Raw genomic sequence first — 22,111 nt, forward strand, 5'->3', positions numbered from 1 at the left:
AATGTGTAGATCATTCAGAATTTAAGATGAATTAATAGTATGGCTCTTTGGGTCATAGAAAACACTATTAAGACAACAATCTAAACATTTAAGGGGAAGAATCTTAAAGTCATATCATAGTTTCTTTTTTTAATATATTTCAAAAAGTAACTGACTTCACAAACACCAGCTCTAACATGATTTAGACAACTGAGAAACAGGCAAGTGTATTTTAAAATACTAAAATAAAATACATTTATACAAGTACAAAGCAAAACAATGCTGATAAAAATGTTAAACTTTATGAAAAAAAATCATTTGCAATTCACATCAAAATAATTTAACATTCTCTATCGTTTTAATAGCACAAGCTGCAACAACAGAAAAAAAGACAGATATGTGCACATCATTTTAAAACCAAATCAGTTAAAGTGCAGAAAAAAGTAAGTACAAGCACTTGTAGCCCACACAAATCTTTTAGGATTGGCACCATCTCTCTAAAACATCTATATTCTATATAGATTTCTAATTACAACACCACCAGCAGCTGCCATTGAATTCTAGAAATACACACAATATACATAGTATATTTGTTCACATTGGGAAGATCAGTGAAATTCAGCCAACTATTTTATACATGCTTCGTTCTTCAACAGATAGTAGAGCATCTGCCAGGCCTCAGACCCTCTTTAAAGTGAATTCCGACTTATCTTTATGCTTTTCACTGATCTGTATTTTTTCACAGTATAAAATTGTAAATGGTAACTATAGAGATTCTGACAGCTTGAGGGTTATTAATAAGCTGTGGCTAAATGTGAACTCAGGTAATACCTTTGAAGTCTCCAAAACATGTACATTTTGCCGGGAGACTAGCACAGGAAATGTTTTTTCCTTAAAAAGTGTTTAATTCCTGGTTTGGAAGTCACAGAACTGCAGCAGAGCCATTATACAATTCATGGACAGTCAGAAATAGCGCCTAGTCTACCTGATCACGTGCTGGTAACAGCAGAAACTTGGGAAAGACTGTTACCAACAAGGATTGGCACATTGGGGTGTTTCTTTTTTTTCTTTGCTTCAATCAAATCTCATACTGTTTTCCTTTCCACACTCCCTTTCTGCTCCCCACCCCTACCCCAGAGAGTTGGTTCTGGTTCTTTCCAATGCAGATACAGTCTTCTCAGGCTGCCACCACTCTTTCCCACAATAGAAGAAGGGTGGACTTCTTAGATAGTCCGTATAATTTGATCAAACCAGATCTTCTTTTATTCATTCTGGGACCAAACTGTCCTTTAGGGTCACTTTTCTGAAACTTAGCATTCCACTGTACTTTCCCCTTCCTTTTAGTCATGCTGGTCCTGACTGAATTATCACTGGGCACCAGGAACAGACTGTTTTCAAGGAAATTCAATGAAAATAGGTACTCAAATGAATTGTGAAGTTCATATCCTAGCCCTAGAATGAATATTCAGTTCTCTTTGTATTGTAGACTTATTACTTGGAACCTGGTATTAGAATTGGCAAAGAGACAGAGTTAGCATCATTCCAAAATAAAAGATCCCAAGAATGCATTACTAATAATATTATATATTATACAATGTATTGAATGAAGTGGCAAAGGGTTATATAAATACACTGAAAAATACATCTTGTTCTCCTCTAATTGAATAAATTATTTTTCTTATTACAATTGACTATTAGCTCATATGGAATTATCAGATGGCAATTTATTCACATTAAATTTTAATTTCTAACGAATTTTCTCACAAGGTAGTGTACGTTTAAAAGAAATATGTTACTAAAAAATTAGAAAGGAATTTGATCATGGAGAAAGTTTTAAAAATGTTCTTCTATTGGTCAACACAGTGAAACTTGTACTTAAGAATACAATGGAAACCAACGTAAGTGTTTTATGAAACAAAATTTTAAAACTCAGATAGAGCATACTTAGAAAGGTTTTGATACTTAAATCAAGACAGTAATCCCCAGGTGAATGCCACCCTTTTGATGAGAATCCAGGGATATTAATACTCAAAATATTTACATTTGTTTTTAAAGTAGAGGCAGACACTTGCTTTCAATGAAACCATAAAACTTAGCTAGATTCACTGTTTCAAGAGTCATTATAATATTTGGGATCGAGGGGCTCTGATGATGCTATTTTTAAATTGTCATTGGAGGTCTGATATAAAAAACTTTATATTTTAGTAAATTAATGTTAGCTTTTAATGTTTTCTATTGGGAGATTTGATTTAATATAATTTAATATAAGAACAGTTATCAGGAAAGTAAAGTGGAGCAGTATATTTATTATAACTTTTAAAAGTGGGGAATGATAAATTACGTTAATGGATATATTTCCATTTCTCAATTCCTTTTTTTAAGTAGATGTGAGATAAAAAATACTTACCAAAATAAGGATATTGAGCTAAAGGAAAAAGGTTTTTAATTTATCTTTCTCTCTGCTAAAAATATACTTCTGCCTCATAGCAAATCTTTTTCATAAGGCTATCTTTAGTATAAGGCTGGGTCAACTGAACTTTAAATTTATAGGACACCTCCTCCTTTTATTACTATCCTTATTTAAAAATCAAAAACATTTGGCACCTGAGGATAGCTGTAATGGGAGGAAGAAAGAGATGACAGTGGATGCAGGTCTTGAGCTATGAATTCTACCTGTATGAGCCTATCAAAGCACAGGTATTTCTATTATAACTTTAAATCTCTTTTCTGCAGTTTTTAAAAAGTGACAGTATGAAGTGCACAAAATTATATTAATAATTATTTTAAAAAGGAAAATATTAATAATTGCTTTGCCTCTTTTTGGAATGGCTAAGAAAGATTGTGTGGTTTATATTCTTTAAGGTTCCTCTGTTTAAGTTTTCTGTATTGCTTTGAAAAATCTACATTTGTCATAGTTCATAGCTGCCCTGTTTAAGCAGCCAAGAAAAGTTAAAATCACTGCTCACTGGCATAGCTAAATATCTGCTACGCCGACTTGACACAGTTTAAAATTTCCAGTGTATTAAGATTGTGTTAATTTTTTGAACAGTCCCTCCAATCATGACAATGTCTTCATTGGGTCTATGGACCGTTCTTCCAGTGGTGGGACTTGAAAAGAACAGAGGAGCTCTTTGTGCATCAGGTTTTCAAAAGAAAGGAATGAAGAAGCCCAAATGCGTACTTTAAATATTTTAGCTGGCAATGCATTCATAATGAGGAGTGGCCACATTTCATGAAAGAGATAGCCAAGCTGGAGCTCAAGAATTATTATTATTATAAAGAGAATTTCCAGCTACACAACGCACCCCAGTGAGGGAATTACAAAACAGTATTCCAGAAAATATTTTTTGCTACTCCAGTATTGATTGGCAACATGGTGAAATAGTCAAGAAATCTTCCACTGGTTTTCTTAGTTAATGGAGGTGAATGGAAATAACTAGGTGGAATCCAAGATGCAGGCTTTTGGAAGAGGATGTCACAACCAAATTGGAGAGGAAAGTCTGGTAAAAGCCCTACATACATCAGCGCAGCCCTCTTCATACAGTTGTGTGTTGTGTATGGGACACACTCACGTCAAGGCCTCAGTAAATACTGGGCCCAAGTACTGCTTTCCAAGGTCTTTAAAGGAAAGAAAAAACGAAAAAAAAAAAAAAAAAAAGAGGAAGAGAAAACTTGACGTTTTGGTCCCAGATTTTGAGTTTGTTAGAAAATGTACATTCATGTTTGGTGAATCAAAGAATCTTCTGGGAAAAGAATTAACGTAAACAAACAAAACATATTTTTTTACAGTTGCTTATTAACTATGCCTTTTCCCCTCCATTACGCTGTTTCACACTCATTGCTTCCCTAGAGCAAAGCACTTAGTATGTAACTGTTTCAACAGACTCCTTGTCAGCCCTCAAAAACAGAAGCAGTGTTTCTTAAAAGCCCATGTTTTCTAAGGCCACTAGAAGAAGATCTGCCAAAAGATTTGTAGTTGGTGTCTTCGTCGGTTGATGTTGAATAGCACTATTAATCTCTTGTTTCCATTACAGGTGTACTTGGCGTCTTCCACCTCGGGTTTTAATCAGGCGACTGTGTCTGTGGGAACACCGGAGGTCTCGGCTCCGTTTGGGAACCCAGCGTGGTTTCCAAGGACATTCACAAGGACGAGGAGCTCTGAGTGTAATCTCTTATGATAAGTGTGTCGTATTTGGGAGACGATGGGATACAGAGGGCCGACTCGGACACTGGCGAGTTGGGAGTGGTACTCCCCGAGTCCACCGAGTCTCTGAAGGGGGACGGCGGGGTGAGAGCCACCAACTCCTCCAGGTCCGGCTTGCCGGCCGCAGCCTCGGGCCCGGCCGCCGGGGGCTCCCGGGCAGCGCCCCCAGCCGGCGGGGCCGCGGCCGCGGGCTGCGCGCCACCGGTGATCTCAATGGCGGGCAGCGGCTGGATCTCGGCGAACGTGGTCATGGTGGTGGGCAGCTGGATCTCTTTGGGGATCAGGTAGGACGAACAGAGCGGGGCGCCCGCGCCGGGGCCGGGAGCGGCGGTGGACAGCATCATGGAGTTGAGCTCGCTGATGTTGGCAGTGAAGCGGGTCACCACGCTGCTGATCTGCTCCATGAGCGAGCCCTGAGACGAGCTGCTGCGCGCCGCGGGCTCCGAGTGCAGCGACGGCAAGTCGTCGTCCGTGCGGCCGGCCGAGCCCGCGCGCTGGCTCAGCGTGCTGATGGGCGACGGCGAGCGCGGGCGCGCGGGCGCGGGGAAGTGCTCCTCGGCCTCCACCACGTCGTACAAAGCCTTGGGGCCGGCGTCCGGGGGCTCGGGCCCGCCTCCTCCCGCGCCTGCGCCGCCCGCGCCCGCGCCGCTGCCCGCGCCGCCCGCGCACAGGCCGCGGCTCTCCGTGCTCTTGGGGAAGGGCTTGATGACGGCAGTTTGGTTGGGGTTCTCCTTCTTGTTGATGTGGATGGACAGCCGCTGCCACAGGTGCTGCCCCCGGCTACTCTTCTCGTTCTGCGCCCACGTGACAGATTTTCCATTGGAGCTGCGGAGAGAAGAGAGACAAGAGGTGACTCCGCGAGGCCCCGGACGGGAGGGCTTCCCCGGTGGTGGGCGGCCGTGGGACTCGGACTGGGGAGGGCTTTTCTTGTTTTCTCGGGAAATAGGGCATCAAAGGACACCAGGGAAAGAGATCTTGGACGTGGCTTTTGCTTGCTTGAGTGAAAGGCTGCTTTCTTGTATCTGGTCTTCCGTTCATCATGACCACGGAAGTGTGTCAAAGGGGATATTAGTGTGGATAAAGGGCTGTGTATGGGGATTCTGCAGTAGTTCTGAGACCACTCGTGATTGCAACAGCTGGTTAGGCTGCAGACCTAGAAGCTAGGGCTTGCAGTATTGTGGTTGTGTGCAGACGTTCCGGTGACAGGGCACGGGCTTCCCAAAGTGGGCAACCTCTGAAAGGAAACAGAACTAGGACCTCAGCTCAACCCAGTGATCAGAGGGCAGGGAAGGGGTAGGAGTCAGGGGTTACCAGGAAGTAGATAGTGGTTCCAATTCAGTTTTTATTCTGCACGCCCATGGTTGGTGCATTTAACTAGGGATTTCTGTAAGAACTCCTGACTTTGAACATGTTTGTACTTAGTCTGGCTTATCTGGTGGAAGATACAAATTCAGTGAACACATATACTAATTTGTAATTAATTAGAACTCTTCTACTTGGTAGAAATTTCCTCACGCATTTATTTTAAGGCCTAAAACTTGAATAACAATTCTGTGAGGGAGCATGCAGTGTTCCTGCCTTTGGCACCTAGCTTATAGTTTCGAATTAGGGTCTCGATGAGTGTTGTCTGACTGACATGGTTTCTTAGGATCTTTCTCCCTCTTCTTTTCCCCAAGTAGTCCTTTTTCATCTGTACTCTGGGAACTGAAATCTGCTCTGGTGAAGAAAGAATCTAATGAGGCTGATGCCTCAGCCTCAGAGCCTGACTGTGCCTTCCTTACCTGGAACCACAAACTATCGAGAGCCTCACCTATGGTCAGGTGATGTGCTCTGACCTTCAGGGATCTTATATGGAGAGATCCTGGGGTGATTTCCCACAAAGGACTACAAGATCTCTGTAACTAGGGGCTCTGCTACATCCAGACAGCTCTGTTCCAGGTGCTGTGACCAAGAGATAGCCTTGGGCAGTCTCTGAACAAAGGCTTTGACCACCCAATTTTATCATCTCAGCTGGTGGCTATTAAACTTAATTGTGCATAGGACTCACCTGGGGTATTTGTCAAATACCCTGGTGAACCCCAGGAGATTCTGATTGTCCAGATTGGGTTCCACGGATCTATGCATTTTACAGGCACTCAGCCCCCTGCTCCCTAAAGTGATTCTGCAGCAGGTGTTTCACAAACTGAGAAGTTCTAACAAGAAGTTATCCTTTCTCCCTGGCTTCCCATTGCTCCCTTGGCCTCCTTGCTGGAGGGCTGACCCGCCTTTATCAGACAAGGGACTGAATTGTGTTTGGAGCCCACCTGCCTTGGGACTGCCAACTGCAACTTCGAGATTCTCTTTTGCTTGAGATGTCCACTCCCTTGATAAAGGACCACTGTTTCTGCAGCCCCTATAACAACATGCTTCCTGCCTCTTTCCCACACTGCTCCCCATGTCTTCATCTGTCCCTTTCCACTTTGTGGTCTTCCTTTCTTTGCTCCTTGCACTGAAATCTCATTCCATTTAATATACCCAGTGTATTGCAACCTGGTGTCCTTCAGAATTCTTGAATGTGAAATGTCCTCCACCCTCACCCCTTTTCCTGCAAATAATGAACAAATTATTTCCAGGTTTGGAGGTTGCTGTGCATTCTCAGCACAGCAGAAGGGACCCTGCCAACCTGTTAACTTCCTTCCCAGAGAGTTTCAGGGTTTGTTTTTATGTTTTTGCATTAACCTGACCTGCCACCCTTTATGTTTTCAGTGCATTACTTTTCTTTTTCCCAAGTGTCCACTAACTTCTGGAACATGGCACAGAAGAAATGGGCCAGATGATTTATGGGATTTGATTGGGAGGATGGTTGCCGACAACCCCATTTCTCTCCTACTGGCAAGATAAGAAACAGACATGTACGGAGGGACAATTAGTTTTTCAGGTAGCTGAGGCCAATTTTGACACAAAGCATGGGCTAGAAACTAGAAGTATAACTGGATTCATTCTACCAAGCTCTAGGAAAGTTTTTGCTCCCAGCACAGAGAGGTTTTGATGGAACATAACTTTAACAGTGACAGTCATTGGAATCATATGTAGCCGGGCTCCAAAACATGAGAGCAGATTAAAAAACCTTTGGGTTTTCAATGTGGGATAAGGAAACTGTCCTAACCAAGCAATCTGTACAAAGTACTGCCATCTTTCCTGGCCATGTCTTTGCTCACAGTGTCACAGGGTCTGTGGCCACTTGGGAGAGAGTGCACCGACAATCTGAATAACAATGGAAATGGACAGAGGACACACCAGAGTCATGGAGTCCAAATCTGAGCACTTCATTTCATTTCTTGGGTCATGGAATATTTTTTTCTCCAAAGCAAATGGAGATTCTTAAGAAAAAACTGACCTACAAGAGACGTTAATCTGTTTATCAATAGAATGTAGTTTCTATGAAGACAGGGACCTTATCTACCTTGTTCACTGGCATACAGCGAGATCTTAATGAGCGTTTGATGGATGAATAGGATTCTTAAGGCAACAGGGCTGTTGTGTGGTGTATGCAAAGTGCAATGGACGAAGGATCCTAAAATCTGTATTCTAATTCTGGATCTGCCATTCTGGACGCTTGGAAAATAATAATCTCCTTAAGCCTCAGTAAAAAAAAGCGGATAGTATATCATTTGGTGAAGATTGTTGTGAGGAGATGAAATGAGACAATGAAAGTGAAAGGTTCTGGTAAGGAGAAGGTATCTAAGATGTTATTTTTTGCATTCTGTGTGAATACTAAGTTTCAAGAAACAAAAATAATATATTACAGTCGGCCCTCTGCGGTTTCGCATCTGCGGATGCAACTCAAAGCAGTCCGGTCTAATGATGGTTGAATCTGCGGATGCGAAACCTGAGGATACCGAGGACCGACTGTATTCATTGTACTATGCCGTTTATGTAAGGGATTTGAGCAGCTTGGCGTTTGGTCTCTGCTGGGGCTCCTGGAATTAATACCCAGGGGATATGAAAGGCCGACTGTACCCAAGGCTGTTTTGAGCTTTGGTTGAGGAACAGAGAATTCAGTGCAAAGTAAATATTTATGGTAAGGCCATAACATACTTCTGGTTGTTCCTTCTTACCCTGACCGATTGTACCCAGCTTTGGAGTTACAGGGGGTTTTATCTGCGGCGTGTCTTTTCTCACCCTATGCTGTCACCTTGGGTGACCACCTCTCCTCCACTAAATTTAACATTATTCCACTTCCAAAGTTTACTTCTTCCTGATCTTTCATTGAGTCGCCTCCTCTGCCTTTTCCTTCTTTTTTACCTAAGTACTTCCTATCTTTTTTTTTTTTTTTGACTTTTCCTTAATTGCTTTTTCTTGAAGGAAGCTTTCCTGACCCCACTCCTGACTGGGTTAGATTCCCATTGTCCCTGCCGTAGGCACTGAATAACTCTTTGTTGTATGTCCATCTCATCTGCTGGATGGAGTGTTTTGAAGGCAGAGACAGAAGGTTCTTCATTTCCTGTTATATCCACAATACCCAGTGCATTGCCTGCTCAATAATATTTTTTGGCTAATAATTGAGTGGATAAATGCATTCCATTTTTAAAAATTCATACTAATTACTTTTGTTAGAATTAAGTTTTAAAAATCATTCAATATTAATGAAATTCTTTTGTCTTGAGGATCCATCTACTTCTTATATAACTCAAAGTCATCATTAGTACTCAGTGTGTACTGAAAAGGATGTATGAAAAGGTATTTCATAAACTAAGTACAACAAGACAGATCTTGATATCTATCATGAAAATCACAAAGGAAGTGTTGATTTCTTTTTTGTAGTTCATATATATCTGTTTTAGTGAAACTTCTCAGTGGTGACAGTTTTTTGAGGCAGTTACCAGCAGGGGACCCAGAATGTGGCTCCAAGATCTGGCCATGACTGATGTTGGGCAAGTCACTTAATACCTTTGAACCTCTTTGCTTATTATAAGGTAAAAAATAGAAGTGAACCACCCTTTCTGACCTCACGTGATTTCTGGGAGGAACCAAACGAGTAATATACATTAGGGTGTTTTATAAAGCATAGCACCTCTGCAAGGGGTTATCACCATCAAACTTTCCATTCAATGGAGGTAAAATGTTGTTTATTAGTATTTAGGCTGATAATTTTTTTTTTTTTTTAAACATCAGGATTATACATTTGTCCTAGGGCCTGAGGTAAGAAAAAGGAACAAACTTTTCCTTACCTGTCTACAGCACTTCATCTTCCCCAGCTAATATTTTGGGCATTAGAAAAGGAGGAAGAGGAAAGAAGATTGGAGGGAGAGACAGAACCAATGGTCTGCTACATCTGGGAAGGAGGACAAACTGGCCAAACAAAAGAGAACAAAACAACAGAAAAACCTTGGTCTTTGCAGGCACCAATCAGCCCTTTTGCCATATATAATACTATGTAGTCTAGTGTTCTCATTTTTATGATGATTTGCTCTTTATTTCTGGAAAAACAAAAACCACAAAATTCAGCCTTTCAGTAAGAAAGATTATTAGAGGGTTAGGCTTTTTTGTTTGTTTGCTTTTTGTTTAGATTTTGGGTTTGCCAAAATGACACCTTCTACCTTTATTCTCAGAAGTTTGTTCTCCCTCTTCTCTTCCACATGGGACACTTAACTAACTTATTCATTTCAAGCAGGCTCCAAATGTCAGCTCAATGACCTCTCCCAATTTCTCTACTCATCCCCAAAACCTGCAGGCCTTAGAGCATACTGCCATGGCGCACCATCGTTAGGAAGCAAATGTTAGTAAAGAGAGAGTTTGTCAAAAAACTCCAGGGATTTAGAATTTTTGTGTTCATTTTAAATGGCTGTTGAACGATCTGTGTGATTTTTTTTTCCCTCAGAACTCGTTTAGGGTTTTATTAATGGCATATAAGCAATTAAGATTCTCAGAATATTTCACTGAAATAAAAAAAAAAACTAGGCCCTTATCCTCCTTTTGTTACATTACATTGTTTATTAATACTTTCCTAAGTTGCATAGTTTCAGGGCATAAGAAAAATCAAATGTATCCTCTGAAAATCAAAAAATTATTTTTATGAAAAAATTATCTTCATTACTAAACCTCTCTTTTTTTGTGATTTTGAGTTAAGGGGTAGCCAGGAGAGAGGTATAGTAAGGTTATGAGCTTCCTAATACAAAAATGTATTTAAACAATACAAAAACCTTGTAACATCATTAGCAAATATGTCTTTGGAATGACATCAGACAATATTAGGTCAATAAAATAATTTTATGAAGTAAGAATATTATAAGCAGAAAATTTGCAATTGCAGTTCCATTTTCTGCACATTTTCTTAAACTTTTATTTTTAATTTTTTTAATTTTTTTAACATCTTTATTGGAGTATAATTGTTTTACAGGAGTGTGTTAGTTTCTGCTTTATCTTAAACTTTTATAAATCAGTCTATTTTGCTTTCACTAATTTGTTTTGAACTACAAAATATGGAAATATAGTTTTAAAAAATACTGAGGAATCTGATATTGTTTATATTCAGGCATTCTAAATTAGGTGGGAGAATTTCTTTCTGAGCCTTGCCTAAAACCTGACATCTTGATTTTGACAATTACACTGAAAAACACACCGTAATATATAAGAAAATGGCAGAATCATCTATATAAATTTACCCACTTATAGCATAAATGGATGTAAATAGCTATTCTGCTGTCAAAAACAATTTAAATGGCCAGGATGATATATGCATTAGAGATGCACATATAGAGAAAAACACTTGGGTAAATGGAAATGAAGTCAAGGACTAAATTACCTGATGGAGGCATAATAATCAAAGCAATACCACCTGTTTTCATAGTGCTTTATAAAGCACTTTTAGGAGCACTGATTATCAGAGGTTGATAGGATCAAAGTGTTTATCCTCCTTCCAAAAATGAGAAAACCGAGACTCAGAATAGGTGATTTACCCAGGGTTACACAGAAAATGACAAAGCGGGGACTAATACCATGTCATGATTTTCAATTCCATTTTCCATGACAGTACACTGTCCATATTTGTTTTTTGAAGTGAGCTCTCCTTATTCCATGGCAGAGAGCCTCAGATGTTATCTGTGATGGTATGTGTGTTTAAGTAGATAAGTTAGTAGTAATTTGATTTATATTCTCTCTTACCCTGTATTGCTTTACTTCTTTTTTTTTTTTTTTTTTTTTTTTTTTTTGCGGTACGCGGGCCTCTCACTGTTGTGGCCTCTCCCGCTGCGGAGCACAGGCTCCGGACGCGCAGGCTCAGCGGCCGTGGCTCACGGGCCCAGCCGCTCCGCGGCACGTGGGATCCTCCCGGACCGGGGCACGAACCCGTGTCCCCTGCATCGGCAGGCGGACTCCCAACCTCTGCGCCACCAGGGAAGCCCTGCTTTACTTCTTAATCTTGACACTGCAATATATTTTGCAGTCTCAAGAAAACACCCTGCATCTCTCTTTGGTTGCTAACTCAAAGAGCACAGGTTGATTGAGCAACTATATTTGTCAAGGATGATGACTGGATGCCTTGATGATGAAGGCCCTTGAAGCTTACAGCCATATACGTTAATATTATAAGGCAGTTTCAGCCTTTTTTTTTCATGTTGTGATTCAACAGAAGACAGTTGTCCTGTGTATAGCACACTTATTTTCTCTCTGACTTATTTTGGAATACCAGTAAATGAGAGTGGTGTAATTTCAGGGATAATCTTAAATCTGCACTATTTTGAAAATTTTGGTATTTCATCTAATATTGGTAGTAAGTGATTTGTAATCATTTGCCAATGATTTTGATTCATCGGTGCTTTTTGATATTGCGGTTGAGAGTTACTGATGTAAGAGACTTCCCTCAAAGAGGGTATAATTGATTTCAAGAGAACATACTTACAGAAGAAGGCTAGCAATATGAATTACAGTATTCTGATAGAGGTTGTTTTCCTTTTACCTAGGACCTTGAAATGAGGAAGCAGATGGCCAGGAGGAAGGATGCTAAACATGAGGTGAGTGAGAGATGGTGGAGCATGGGAACAAGCAGTCAGTTCATTGAGTTCTTAGAGGGGACGGATCGCAAGGGATTCAAACCTTCACAAGAAGAAATCATTTCTAGTGGGAGGGGGTTGGCCAGGGAATGTTGCCTGCCTACAGGAGGCAGATTGCACCTAGGCCTTGAATAATTAGTAGGTTATGGCAAAATCCAAAAAGAGAGTGCTAAGAATTGCTCTCCAGGAAGGATAGCAGTGACAGAAGTCCAGGAATCCACAAAGAATTTTCCAGGAAATAACCAGTAGTCCAGTTTGACTGTGTAGGTATAGAGTAAGAAGTTAAAGCATCAGAAGGTAGAGTTTAGACTTTTTTGTCTGCTGTAAAAATTCTTCCTGGCCACCCCTGACCTACAAGAGTCTTCTTTCTTCTATTGGATTGGCCAAAAATTTCATTCAGGTTTTCCAAAACATCGCACAGGAAAACCCGGACGAACTTTTTGGCCAACCCAATACTTTCTTTTGCTATTTTAATAACTCATTAGTAATCAGCCTTGGACTTCTTATTAGTGTCTGGAATAAATGGGTGGTCTAATATGTTAGACCAGAAAGATGCTCTGATTATTAGATGCACATGTCATCTACATGCTCGATCAATCAATAAATGAATATATCAAGAAGTACCCATCACTTTGTTATTCTTCAACTGTAAGAATTCTCTGTTGTTATTTAATATTTTATATATTTGATCATCTTTCTCGAGCTCAACAAAAACAGTTGAACTCAGGAACCATATATGCCATAATCTTCTTTAAACCTTCACCACAGCTTCATCCATTGACCTTATTCCTTGTCTGGCCCCAGTCCTGGTCCTACTTCAGGAAGACATTCAAGCTTAATTAATATTTAAGTTAATTAGTCCTTCAGGCAATGAGGAACCAAGAAGATTTGACACAAGCAGTAGTGGTACCCAGAGTAGATTTAAGAGCTTGTTTTAACAGTGCAGGGATACAGTGTAAGATGCTAACAGTTGTGGCCAAAATGAGGATGGAAAGGAACATATTGATATGAAAACCATTGTGAAAAAAAGACATTTGTCCTTGCGCTTTGGGTTTTTCTTGTTGGTATTAGAGGAATTCAGAGAAAGGGTTGCTCTTGGGGGAAAGAAGTTTCAGGGAAGGATTTGCAAATAAAGTGGAGCTTATCGAAGCCTTAAAGCCTGGGGAATGTTAAAATAACATGGATAAACAAGATCCAGTTAATATATATCTCGCATATACGGCCAAGAAACTAATGCCATGTGTTTAACCCCGTGAAACCCTTCCAACAACCCCGTGGTGCACTTTCACCTCTCTTTTAAGTAGCTGGAGCGGGAGTAGTGGCTGCATGCTTCTAAGATAATTCCCTCAGAGGACATCTCTTAGTAGGCATTTAGTCCCTAATAAAATCCTAGCGGGAGGAGAACCATTCAGCCCTATTTTAACTTACCTTTGGTCTAACAGCAGCGGAGGCCTTTTCAGAATGTTCCATGGCCAATCAGGGTGGGTTATTAAAGTGCCTGGTGGTCTAGGATTGCTGCTACTTCCCCCAAGTTCTTATAAAGAGGAAACATCTAACGCAGGGCATGCAGGAGCGTGTGCCAAGCAGAGGCAGTTTGTTGGATCATCACAGAGTTTTCTTTCTCAAATTAAGCTATTTCTTTCGATCCATAATTCAGTAAGACTCAAAACTAAACTCCTCATACTGAGATATAAGTTCTAGGTTTAGTTGAGGTGCTTCAACTAAGATTAGAAGATTTTTTTTTTCCAAAATAGGAAATGATTTTTTTCCCCCAGCCATCACTATAATGCCCAGATTGCAAGTGAGTAAAGAAAGAACAAAAGAAGACACAGCTGGGCTTCCCTGGTGGTGCAGTGGTTGAGAATCTGCCTGCTAATGCAGGGAACACGGGTTCGAGCCCTGGTCTGGGAAGATCCCACATGCCGCGGAGCAACTGGGCCCGTGAGCCACAACTACTGAGCCTGTGCTTCTGGAGCCTGTGCTCCGCAACAAGAGGCCACGATAGTGAGAGGCCCGCACACCGCGATGAAGAGTGGCCCCCGCTTGCCACAACTAGAGAAAGCCCTCGCACAGAAACGAAGACCCAACACAGCCAAAAAAAAAAAAATATACATAAATTAAAAAAAAAAAAAAGACACAGCTGTTTCATGCCTGTGGGCTGAAGCTTCCAGGAAGACTTTGTGGAAGAATCCAGCTTGATTTAAACCTTGAATAAAACATGGGATTGGGATTGATGGCAAAGGAGAGTCTTGGAATGATAGTAACTCCCGTTTGAATAGAACTTTCTACTTCACAAGGTGTTTTCACCTGTGTTATTATATTTGACCTTCACAACAGCTGTTTGATATAGCACTTCTAATGACGTATTTATAGGTCTGTTCCTGCACAAAACTTGGAACACTCCAAGGGCAGCCACTACATGCATCTCCTGTGTTTAATATGGTACCTGATGCAGAGTAGGTGAGCTGGGAGTGTCAAGCAAATGAAGTAAATTCTTTCACCTTGAGTGCTTGGTATAGACAGGTATTATTAACCTGTATTATAGATGCAAAAACTGAGGTTTATGGAACTTAACTAAGTTGTCTAACTCAAAAGGCAGAACAATGCCTCAAATATGACCCTAAATCCAGATCACTGCCACCACGCAATATTGTCTCTGTGCTGAGGGCCAAGATACACACTGAACCAAAGGGCTGACAAGACATACCTTTGTGGAGCAGCAAGGGAAATGCCAACACCCAAGTTTGTGTCCATAAAATGACCTGATAATAAATTCCAAAGCTCTGTGTCAACATTCACCTGAACATTGCAGAGATGACTCCGGAGGGACTGTAGGATAAGAGAATGTCCCCGGAATTCTACAGTGGTTGCTGAAAACATGATTTCTGTTTAGACAAAATATTCCTTTTGACCTTAGTTAAAGCACCTCAGCTAATGCATGTAACTTAAATCTGATGTATGAAGAGTACTCTGGTTTCGAGGCTTGAATCCTGGTTGGACATCTACCACTAACATGCTTATTATGTATAAAAAGCTCCTCATTTAAGAAAGCAATTTTTTGGATTATTTTTGCTTATTGCATAAAATGGGCCATGCCACAGATGTGAGGCACGAAGTCGATTCCAGTTCCATTCCCTTTGGGTTGCTTCACGTGCTTCATGATGTATCTTTTCATTCCTTTCCTCCCTCCCTCCTTCCTTCCTTCCTTGTATTATGGTAAGACACTTAAAATGAGACCTACCCTCTTAAATTTTTTAGTGTACATTACGGTATTATCACTTCACACCTGTTAGGATAACTTAATCAAAAAAACTCACAAAGGATAACAAGTGTTGGTGAGGATGTGGAGAAATTGGAACCTTTGTGCAAAATGCAAAATGTTGCAACATCTGGGGAAAACAGTATGGAAGTTCCTTAAAAAATTGAAAACAGACTGCCACCTGATCCAGCAATCCCACTGCTGGGTATATATCCAAAAAATTGAAATCAGGATCTCAAAAGAGGTATTAGCACCCCCATGTTCATTGTTGCATTATTCATAGTAGCCTAACAACCTAAATGTCCATTGGTGGATAAATGGATAAAGAAAATGTGTCGCTTCTGAAGAGACGTTTTTCCAAAGAAGCCATACAGATGGCCATCGGGTACATGGAAAGGTGCTCAACATCACTAATCATCAGGGAAATGTGCATCCAGACCCCAATGAGCTATCACCTCAGACCTGTTAGAATGGCTCTTATCCAAAAGAGAAGAAATAACAAGCGTTTGCAAGGATGTGGAGAAAAGGGGACCCTTGCACACTTTGGTGGGAATATAAATTGGTGCAGCCACTGTGGAAGACAGTTTGGAGGTTCCTCAAAAAGTTAAAAATCACACTGCCATGTGAACCCAGCAATTCCAACGCTGGATGTTTATCCAAAGAAATGAAATCAATATCTTGAAAAGATATCTGTACCCTAATGTTCGTTGCAGCATTATTTACAATAGCCAAGATACGGAAGCAACCTGAGTCCATTGATGGACAAATGGATAAAGAAAATGTGCATAAAGAAAATATTATTCAGCCTTGAAATAGAAGGAAATCCTGCTATTTGTGACAACGTGAATGAAACTTGAGGGCATTATATTAAGTTAAATAAGGCAGATAAAGACAAATACTGTATGATCTCATATATGCCATGGAAAGGAAAAATATCTTGCTTATAATGTTCTTGTGAGAACTTAATGTATAACATTTGTGAAGGGACTACCCCAGTATCTGATGCATAGTAATTACAGTAATGGAAGCAATTGTTATTATTAGTCTTACTCGTTTTAGAACATCTCTAAATATAAGTTATAGCATTAATTTGAAGTTGACTTTGGGGAGGAGTGAAGAGAAGACTACTGTAGCCATCCTAGCCTATGGCTCAGCACCCAGCTGGCCTCTGCAAAGGCAGCCTCTTTCTCTTCTGTGGACTCTGAATTTTTATCATTATACAGTGTCCTTCTTTATCTTTCTTTATGGCCTTTGTTTTAAGGTCTATTTTGTCTGATACGAGTGTTGGGACCCTGCTTTTTTGTCATTTCTGTTTGCATGACATGTCTTTTTCCCATCCCTTTGCTTTCAGTCTGTGTGTGTCCTTTGCCCTGAAGTGGGTCTCTTGTAGGCAGCATATTGTAGGCTCTTGTATTTTTATCCGATCTGCCACTAGTCTTTAGATTGAGCATTTTATGGACTCTGAATTGTATATAACTGTGTGCCTAGCTGTTTCTGAACACTCGATTCAGGTTTATTTTATTATTATTTAGTTTCTATTACTCTTAATTCTATTTGCACTGGCATTGGTTATTGTTTATGATATTAAATGAGGAGTTAATATGATAAACAATTGTTCTATGGGAGAGGGGTTCCATATTTGCACTGCAGTGATCTCTTTTTCTGACTCTGTTTCCCGATAGACAATTGATTTTCAAGGGCATTAGTCTTGACTTGGTCATCCATTTATCTCCAGAGTCTTGTCAGTGCTTGGCTTATAGTAGATGCTTAGTAAATGATCATTACATGGAGGAGGAAATAATTGAAGGGATGAGAGGCAAAAAAATCCTAACACAGGTATCACATTTTGGGCTTACTTTCAAATCTGAGTTCCTTACTCATTTAATAATGACTATTATTACATTGCTGTTACTAGATTCCCTAAGGTGTTATTGAACAATTATACCCACTAAAATTAGATGCTGCATCTACTAGGTGAAAAGCAGTTACTCAGCTGACTAGGGGTTGATCTTTCACATAACTGATATCATGACGTAGCAACAGTAAAAAGAACCCCCTACCACCCTCCTTCCTTCAGGCACTGAATGAGGGCTTTAGATCTGTATCATTTGATTAAGGGGTCCCTTTCTCAAAGAGAGACTGGGAGACTCAATATCTGTGCCTCTCCTTCATGGGGTATAACACGAGCACATCAGAATGCAGATTCCAGGGAGCACTGAGGTGGAATCCCCCTGCTGAGACAGGCAATAGTAACATTCATTGTTGAGGATTTAGCCAATCCCGAGAGCGGACCATCTCCGTATGAACTCCCACGTAACAGTGCTTAGATAATTTCTGGTTCTTAGAGCACCTCCCTGTTTAGGACTCTCTTTCACTTCTCCTGCAATCAGGAAGACTGCTCTGAAACACGCTTAGACTGTCCACTGTGAAAATATGAAAAGGTGACAAGTTATGCTATAGTCAGACAGAAAGAAAAAGAATGTTCACATAAAGGGAAAACGGCGACATAGTATTTCAGGAAGCTAGAGTGTTAGGGATACATACAGTGTTCCTTTTCCTTTCCAAGTGGGGGGGCGAGGGGGGAGATGTGAGGGGGTGTCTCTAAGGCCCTGCCAGTGTTGCAGATAAGGTCATGCTGTTGTGCCGTGCTATGACTGCACGCCTTGTAAAACTCCTTCTCTCCTGCCCAGCAACATGGCTCTGCAAGGATCTCCCCAGGCATGACTTCATAGGGTCCGGTCCATTCTGTAGTGTCATCATAGAAAACATAGGCAAATGAGATGCCGGGCGACACTCCTGGTTTTCTGTGGTTGTTGGAGCTTCCCTCGGTCCCTCCCTGGGACTGGTTGTTTGGTAATGGCTGCAGAATCAGCCCAGATGTTTGCAGAGTAAATAGGATGCTTGACTGTGACTCTGGGAAGCAACTGGGGGGAGGAGTGGGAATGGATAAGAAAGAGGGCCTTATCAGCTGGTACTAAAAGTATCTATGAAAGTTTCATACAGTTATGCTTTTTCCAGCCCTTCCATTCTATTCCAGAACAAGCAAATTGGGATTAACTACTCTAACCCCTTATTTAGAAATAGTATACATTGCAGTTGTCTCCTCTCTGATATCTTAATATCTTTCTCTTAATATTCATTTTAAACTTATCTCTTTTGGATAAATATTTTTTGTGTGTATTCATATAAACAAATAGGACTCCTCCCATATATGCTTTCTCTCTGTCAGTTTTTACTTGATGTTAAAGAAATGGAAAGAAAAAGTAGGAAGGGAAGATCATTTGTTTCTACTTAACTGTGCTTATCTGTGAGGCTGAGGTGTTTGCTCCATCAGAACTCTCTTAACTGCAGCATACACTGCTCCCCTCTGCCTAGCAGAACATATCAGTGTAATAAGCCTTGCCATTACCTTGGCTATATTCAAGCAAATGCTGAATGGTATCTTACTGTTGTAGGGAAATTTAGACCATTACAGTGTAACACATTGAGTGGCTACCTTTGTAGATCTGGACCTGACCCAAGGAAGCTGGGGTCCCCTTGCTGTCTCCCGTCTCCCTCCTCCCCCCCCCACCCCCATTCTCAAACAAGACAGCCTTGAGCAAATCTAATCGCTAGGCTGATCAGATCTGAGTTCCAAGCACTGACTAAACTCTCTCAAGAATACCGCATGATGGAATTGAGACCTTATGTTTTCCATGAATAGCTTCACGTCATCTCCTACACAAGTGGATTATTTCAGAATATCGGTTTATGGACTGACTAAATCTGAATGACCTTGGAAACTTGTTACACTACAGATTCCTAGGTTGTGCTGACCAAGACTTTGCCTTAGGATGTTTGATAGGCAGCCAAGTTTGCTACGCTTGGGAACTCCAGTCCGAGACAGTGCCTCAAATTACAGGTCACTTTGGACAGAGCCCCTGCGCTCATTTGATGCAGTCATTTTCACCGTGTCCTGTCAACTCTGATGCTGTCTGAATGATTTTCAAGTAGAGGAATTGTGCCACTTAGTCATATCTGAATGGAAGGAAACTAGGAGCCCCAGTAGCAGTCTGTTGAGTTACCCGCCACAAAATGATCCACTGAGGCTTATCTTCCAGACACACTGAGATCCAAAGAAAGCTGTATAAAGGGATTGTGGGTATAAGACTATCAGATACACTTGTGTGCACACATATGTGCCTGCACGTGTACACGTGCTCTCACTGCCTTGTTTCTGGGAGCCGTGAACGAAGTCAGCCAAGCTCTTGACCAGGGCTGCTGTGAATGATGGCTCAGGCTGTACACTGCACAGTTCAGGGCATCATTTTCACAGACTGTGATGTGAACGGCCCCCAGAAGTTGTGCAGTGTCCTTGTAGAAAGTTAGACATTATTTTGAAAACCAGAAGGCACCCACTACTGCGGAATCGAACAACGTTTGGAGGTGAAAGTTCACGGGATTAGATTCTCTTCTTGCTCTGCAGCGGGATCTCAAGCTCTGCTCTCAGCACATGGGCACACATATGTACACACTGTATCTTCTGCACTTCCCCTTTCCTTTAATCCAGGCTGATTTGCGAGAGCTTCCCTCCTACACTTCAGTACCACAGATGGATTGGGAAAAGCCACAACAAATTAGGGGTGGGGAGTTAGTTCATGGGGGACAATTTCCCAACTCAGGGCTCCTCCAGCCTTCTTTATCTCCAGAGCCTTTTTCTTGAAACCCAGTCCCATGCAATAAAGCACGTTTATTTCATGCAGACAAAGCTTAGTCGATGCTTATAGTTCCAGCTACCCCAGTTTCCTGGGCACAGCTTGGTTGGGAGGGCCTGGTATGACGGAACATGCACAGCGCAGCGACAGGGTGTGTTCACCACCAAACACAGAGAAGGAAGGGAGCTGCAAAGCTACGGTAGCTAGAGGAGGACTAGCTTTCCTGATTTCAGTTCACGAAAAGCCTGTGGCCTCTACAGTTCACTCGTTTGGCCTGGCATTTGCCCTTGGCTGTGAGATGACATTTCATTCAAAGTAAGTCAGATGAATTCCCAGGCTTGTGGGATCAGGGCTGGAGTCTCCCCTCCATTGCAGTCCTTCCCTCAAAACCAGTCCTAGGCTTTTGCATTTGTTTTTGTTAAGCAATTGGATCGTCCTGAAATGTGTATTTCCTCCAATCTCTTCCACTTTGCAAACTCCACAGAAGCATGTAACCAGTAATTTAAAACCCACAGGGACACTGACTGTGAGCTGAGGCTTCAGACATGCAAAGCGCACAACCCTGGGGAACAGCAGCGTCCGGGACAGGAGGCTCCCATCACTTCACACGTGGGTGGCGTGGGTTTTTGCAAATCAAACGCACGTAGAAACCCAGTGGTGGCCCAGGTTGGACACACTGCACGGGAGGCACGGTGGAGTGAGGACCCAGACCAGGGAGCCACCTGTTCCTGTAGCTTGCGTACATTTAGTTCACACCACCTCAGGCCACTCACACTTTGCTTACCTGCTCATTGTTGCTCTCCCACCATTCCCCATACTCCCTTTGGGGGTGAAACACTCTATTTCCGACTTGTGCTGGGCCAGTCTCCTGTCTTTGTACCTGGTGAGCACGAACAGGGACAGGAGCAAACAGAGAGATGTGATTGTGTGCTTCCCTGGCCGGGCTGAGGAAGAGCTGGGGCTGCAGAGGGTGGCCCCTCGCCCGAACAGGGCTCCTGCTTTCACTGCGGTGGCTGACCTGTGATGCTATAGATGGTTGTGATGGTATATCGATAACACTGGGGGGTAATTTTGTTACTCCTTGGGTGAGCCACATGTGATCTACCCTTTTACATTGCCTGTTGATCATATTTAATAGTCAGTGGAAAAAGGATGTAATTCATAGCCTCTAAGAAAAAGATGAATATCAGTACATTAGAATTTAGTGTTTACCATATGCCAGACCTGGTGCTGGAATTTGACCTAAATGTAGTCCTGGCAACAACTTGTGGCAGAGCCTCTGCTATCATTGTATCCATTTTACTGAAGCAGAAACTTAAGATTTTAAGGATTAAGTAGATTGATCCAGGATTTTGGACACAGGAATCTAAGTTCAGAACCTACACTTTTAGCCATTATAATGTGTTTGCCATCTAGTTTAAAAAGTCATTCTTATCATTAATGAACCTTCCATGAGTGGTACTGTGTCTGAGCGTGATACTAGAGACTGGTGATGCCAAAAGAGAAAAGAGACGTTCCTTGGATGTGAGAGGTTTACATAACCATTAAGCTGAAGTGTGACAGTCAGTATTGGGCTGCTTGCATTGTGGTGAGTGCCTTAAACAGCTTTTATATCAGAGTTAACAATTCGCCACATCTGGAAGGTACTAGAAATTTCATCTAAAATAAGTTAAGAGGTTTCCAACATTTGTCTGCTACGTGGTGCATCAAGATGAACCCTTATACTTGTATGACAGTTTTCAGAGCCAACATGCTTTCACAGAAATAATCTCTTTTTTTTAATTCATTAGTTTAAGCCTGTGGGGTAATTAAAGAGGCATTGTTACCCCATTTGCCAAATGAGGAAACTGAGACTTAGTTAACTGACTTGACCAAAATCACAAGCCTAGTGAGTAGAGAGTAATAGTCAGTAGAGCTTGCAAGCGTCCAAGGCTCTTAAGGTTTA

The 22,111-nt window shown here is 41.5% G+C and overlaps 1 protein-coding gene and 1 long non-coding RNA gene across 5 annotated transcripts in view; one reads left to right on the forward strand and one right to left on the reverse strand.

The window, feature by feature from the left end:
- Positions 1 to 315: 315 nt before the first annotated feature.
- The window catches only part of GRM5 (glutamate metabotropic receptor 5), a 548,940-nt gene continuing 527,144 nt past the window's right edge, over positions 316 to 22,111 (reverse strand). For 3 of the 4 annotated variants that reach the window (XM_067750657.1, XM_067750656.1, XM_067750655.1), the window contains 2 exons: positions 20,951 to 21,046; positions 316 to 5,008 (listed from right to left, as the gene is read on the reverse strand). In XM_067750657.1, the coding sequence (XP_067606758.1) occupies positions 4,120 to 5,008; positions 20,951 to 21,046 (985 nt within the window). In that variant the 3' untranslated portion in view covers positions 316 to 4,119. The remainder of the gene's footprint in view (positions 5,009 to 20,950; positions 21,047 to 22,111) is intronic. The other variant, XM_067750658.1, reaches the window with a different exon arrangement.
- Positions 4,367 to 22,111, forward strand: part of LOC137230719 (uncharacterized) — a 131,644-nt gene continuing 113,899 nt past the window's right edge. Inside the window, exons 1-2 of the long non-coding RNA XR_010946229.1 lie at positions 4,367 to 4,467; positions 12,124 to 12,174. This is a non-coding gene — a long non-coding RNA (uncharacterized lncRNA). The remainder of the gene's footprint in view (positions 4,468 to 12,123; positions 12,175 to 22,111) is intronic.

Source organism: Pseudorca crassidens, chromosome 9 (assembly GCF_039906515.1).
Source record: "Pseudorca crassidens isolate mPseCra1 chromosome 9, mPseCra1.hap1, whole genome shotgun sequence".
NCBI classification, from domain to species: domain Eukaryota; kingdom Metazoa; phylum Chordata; class Mammalia; order Artiodactyla; family Delphinidae; genus Pseudorca; species Pseudorca crassidens.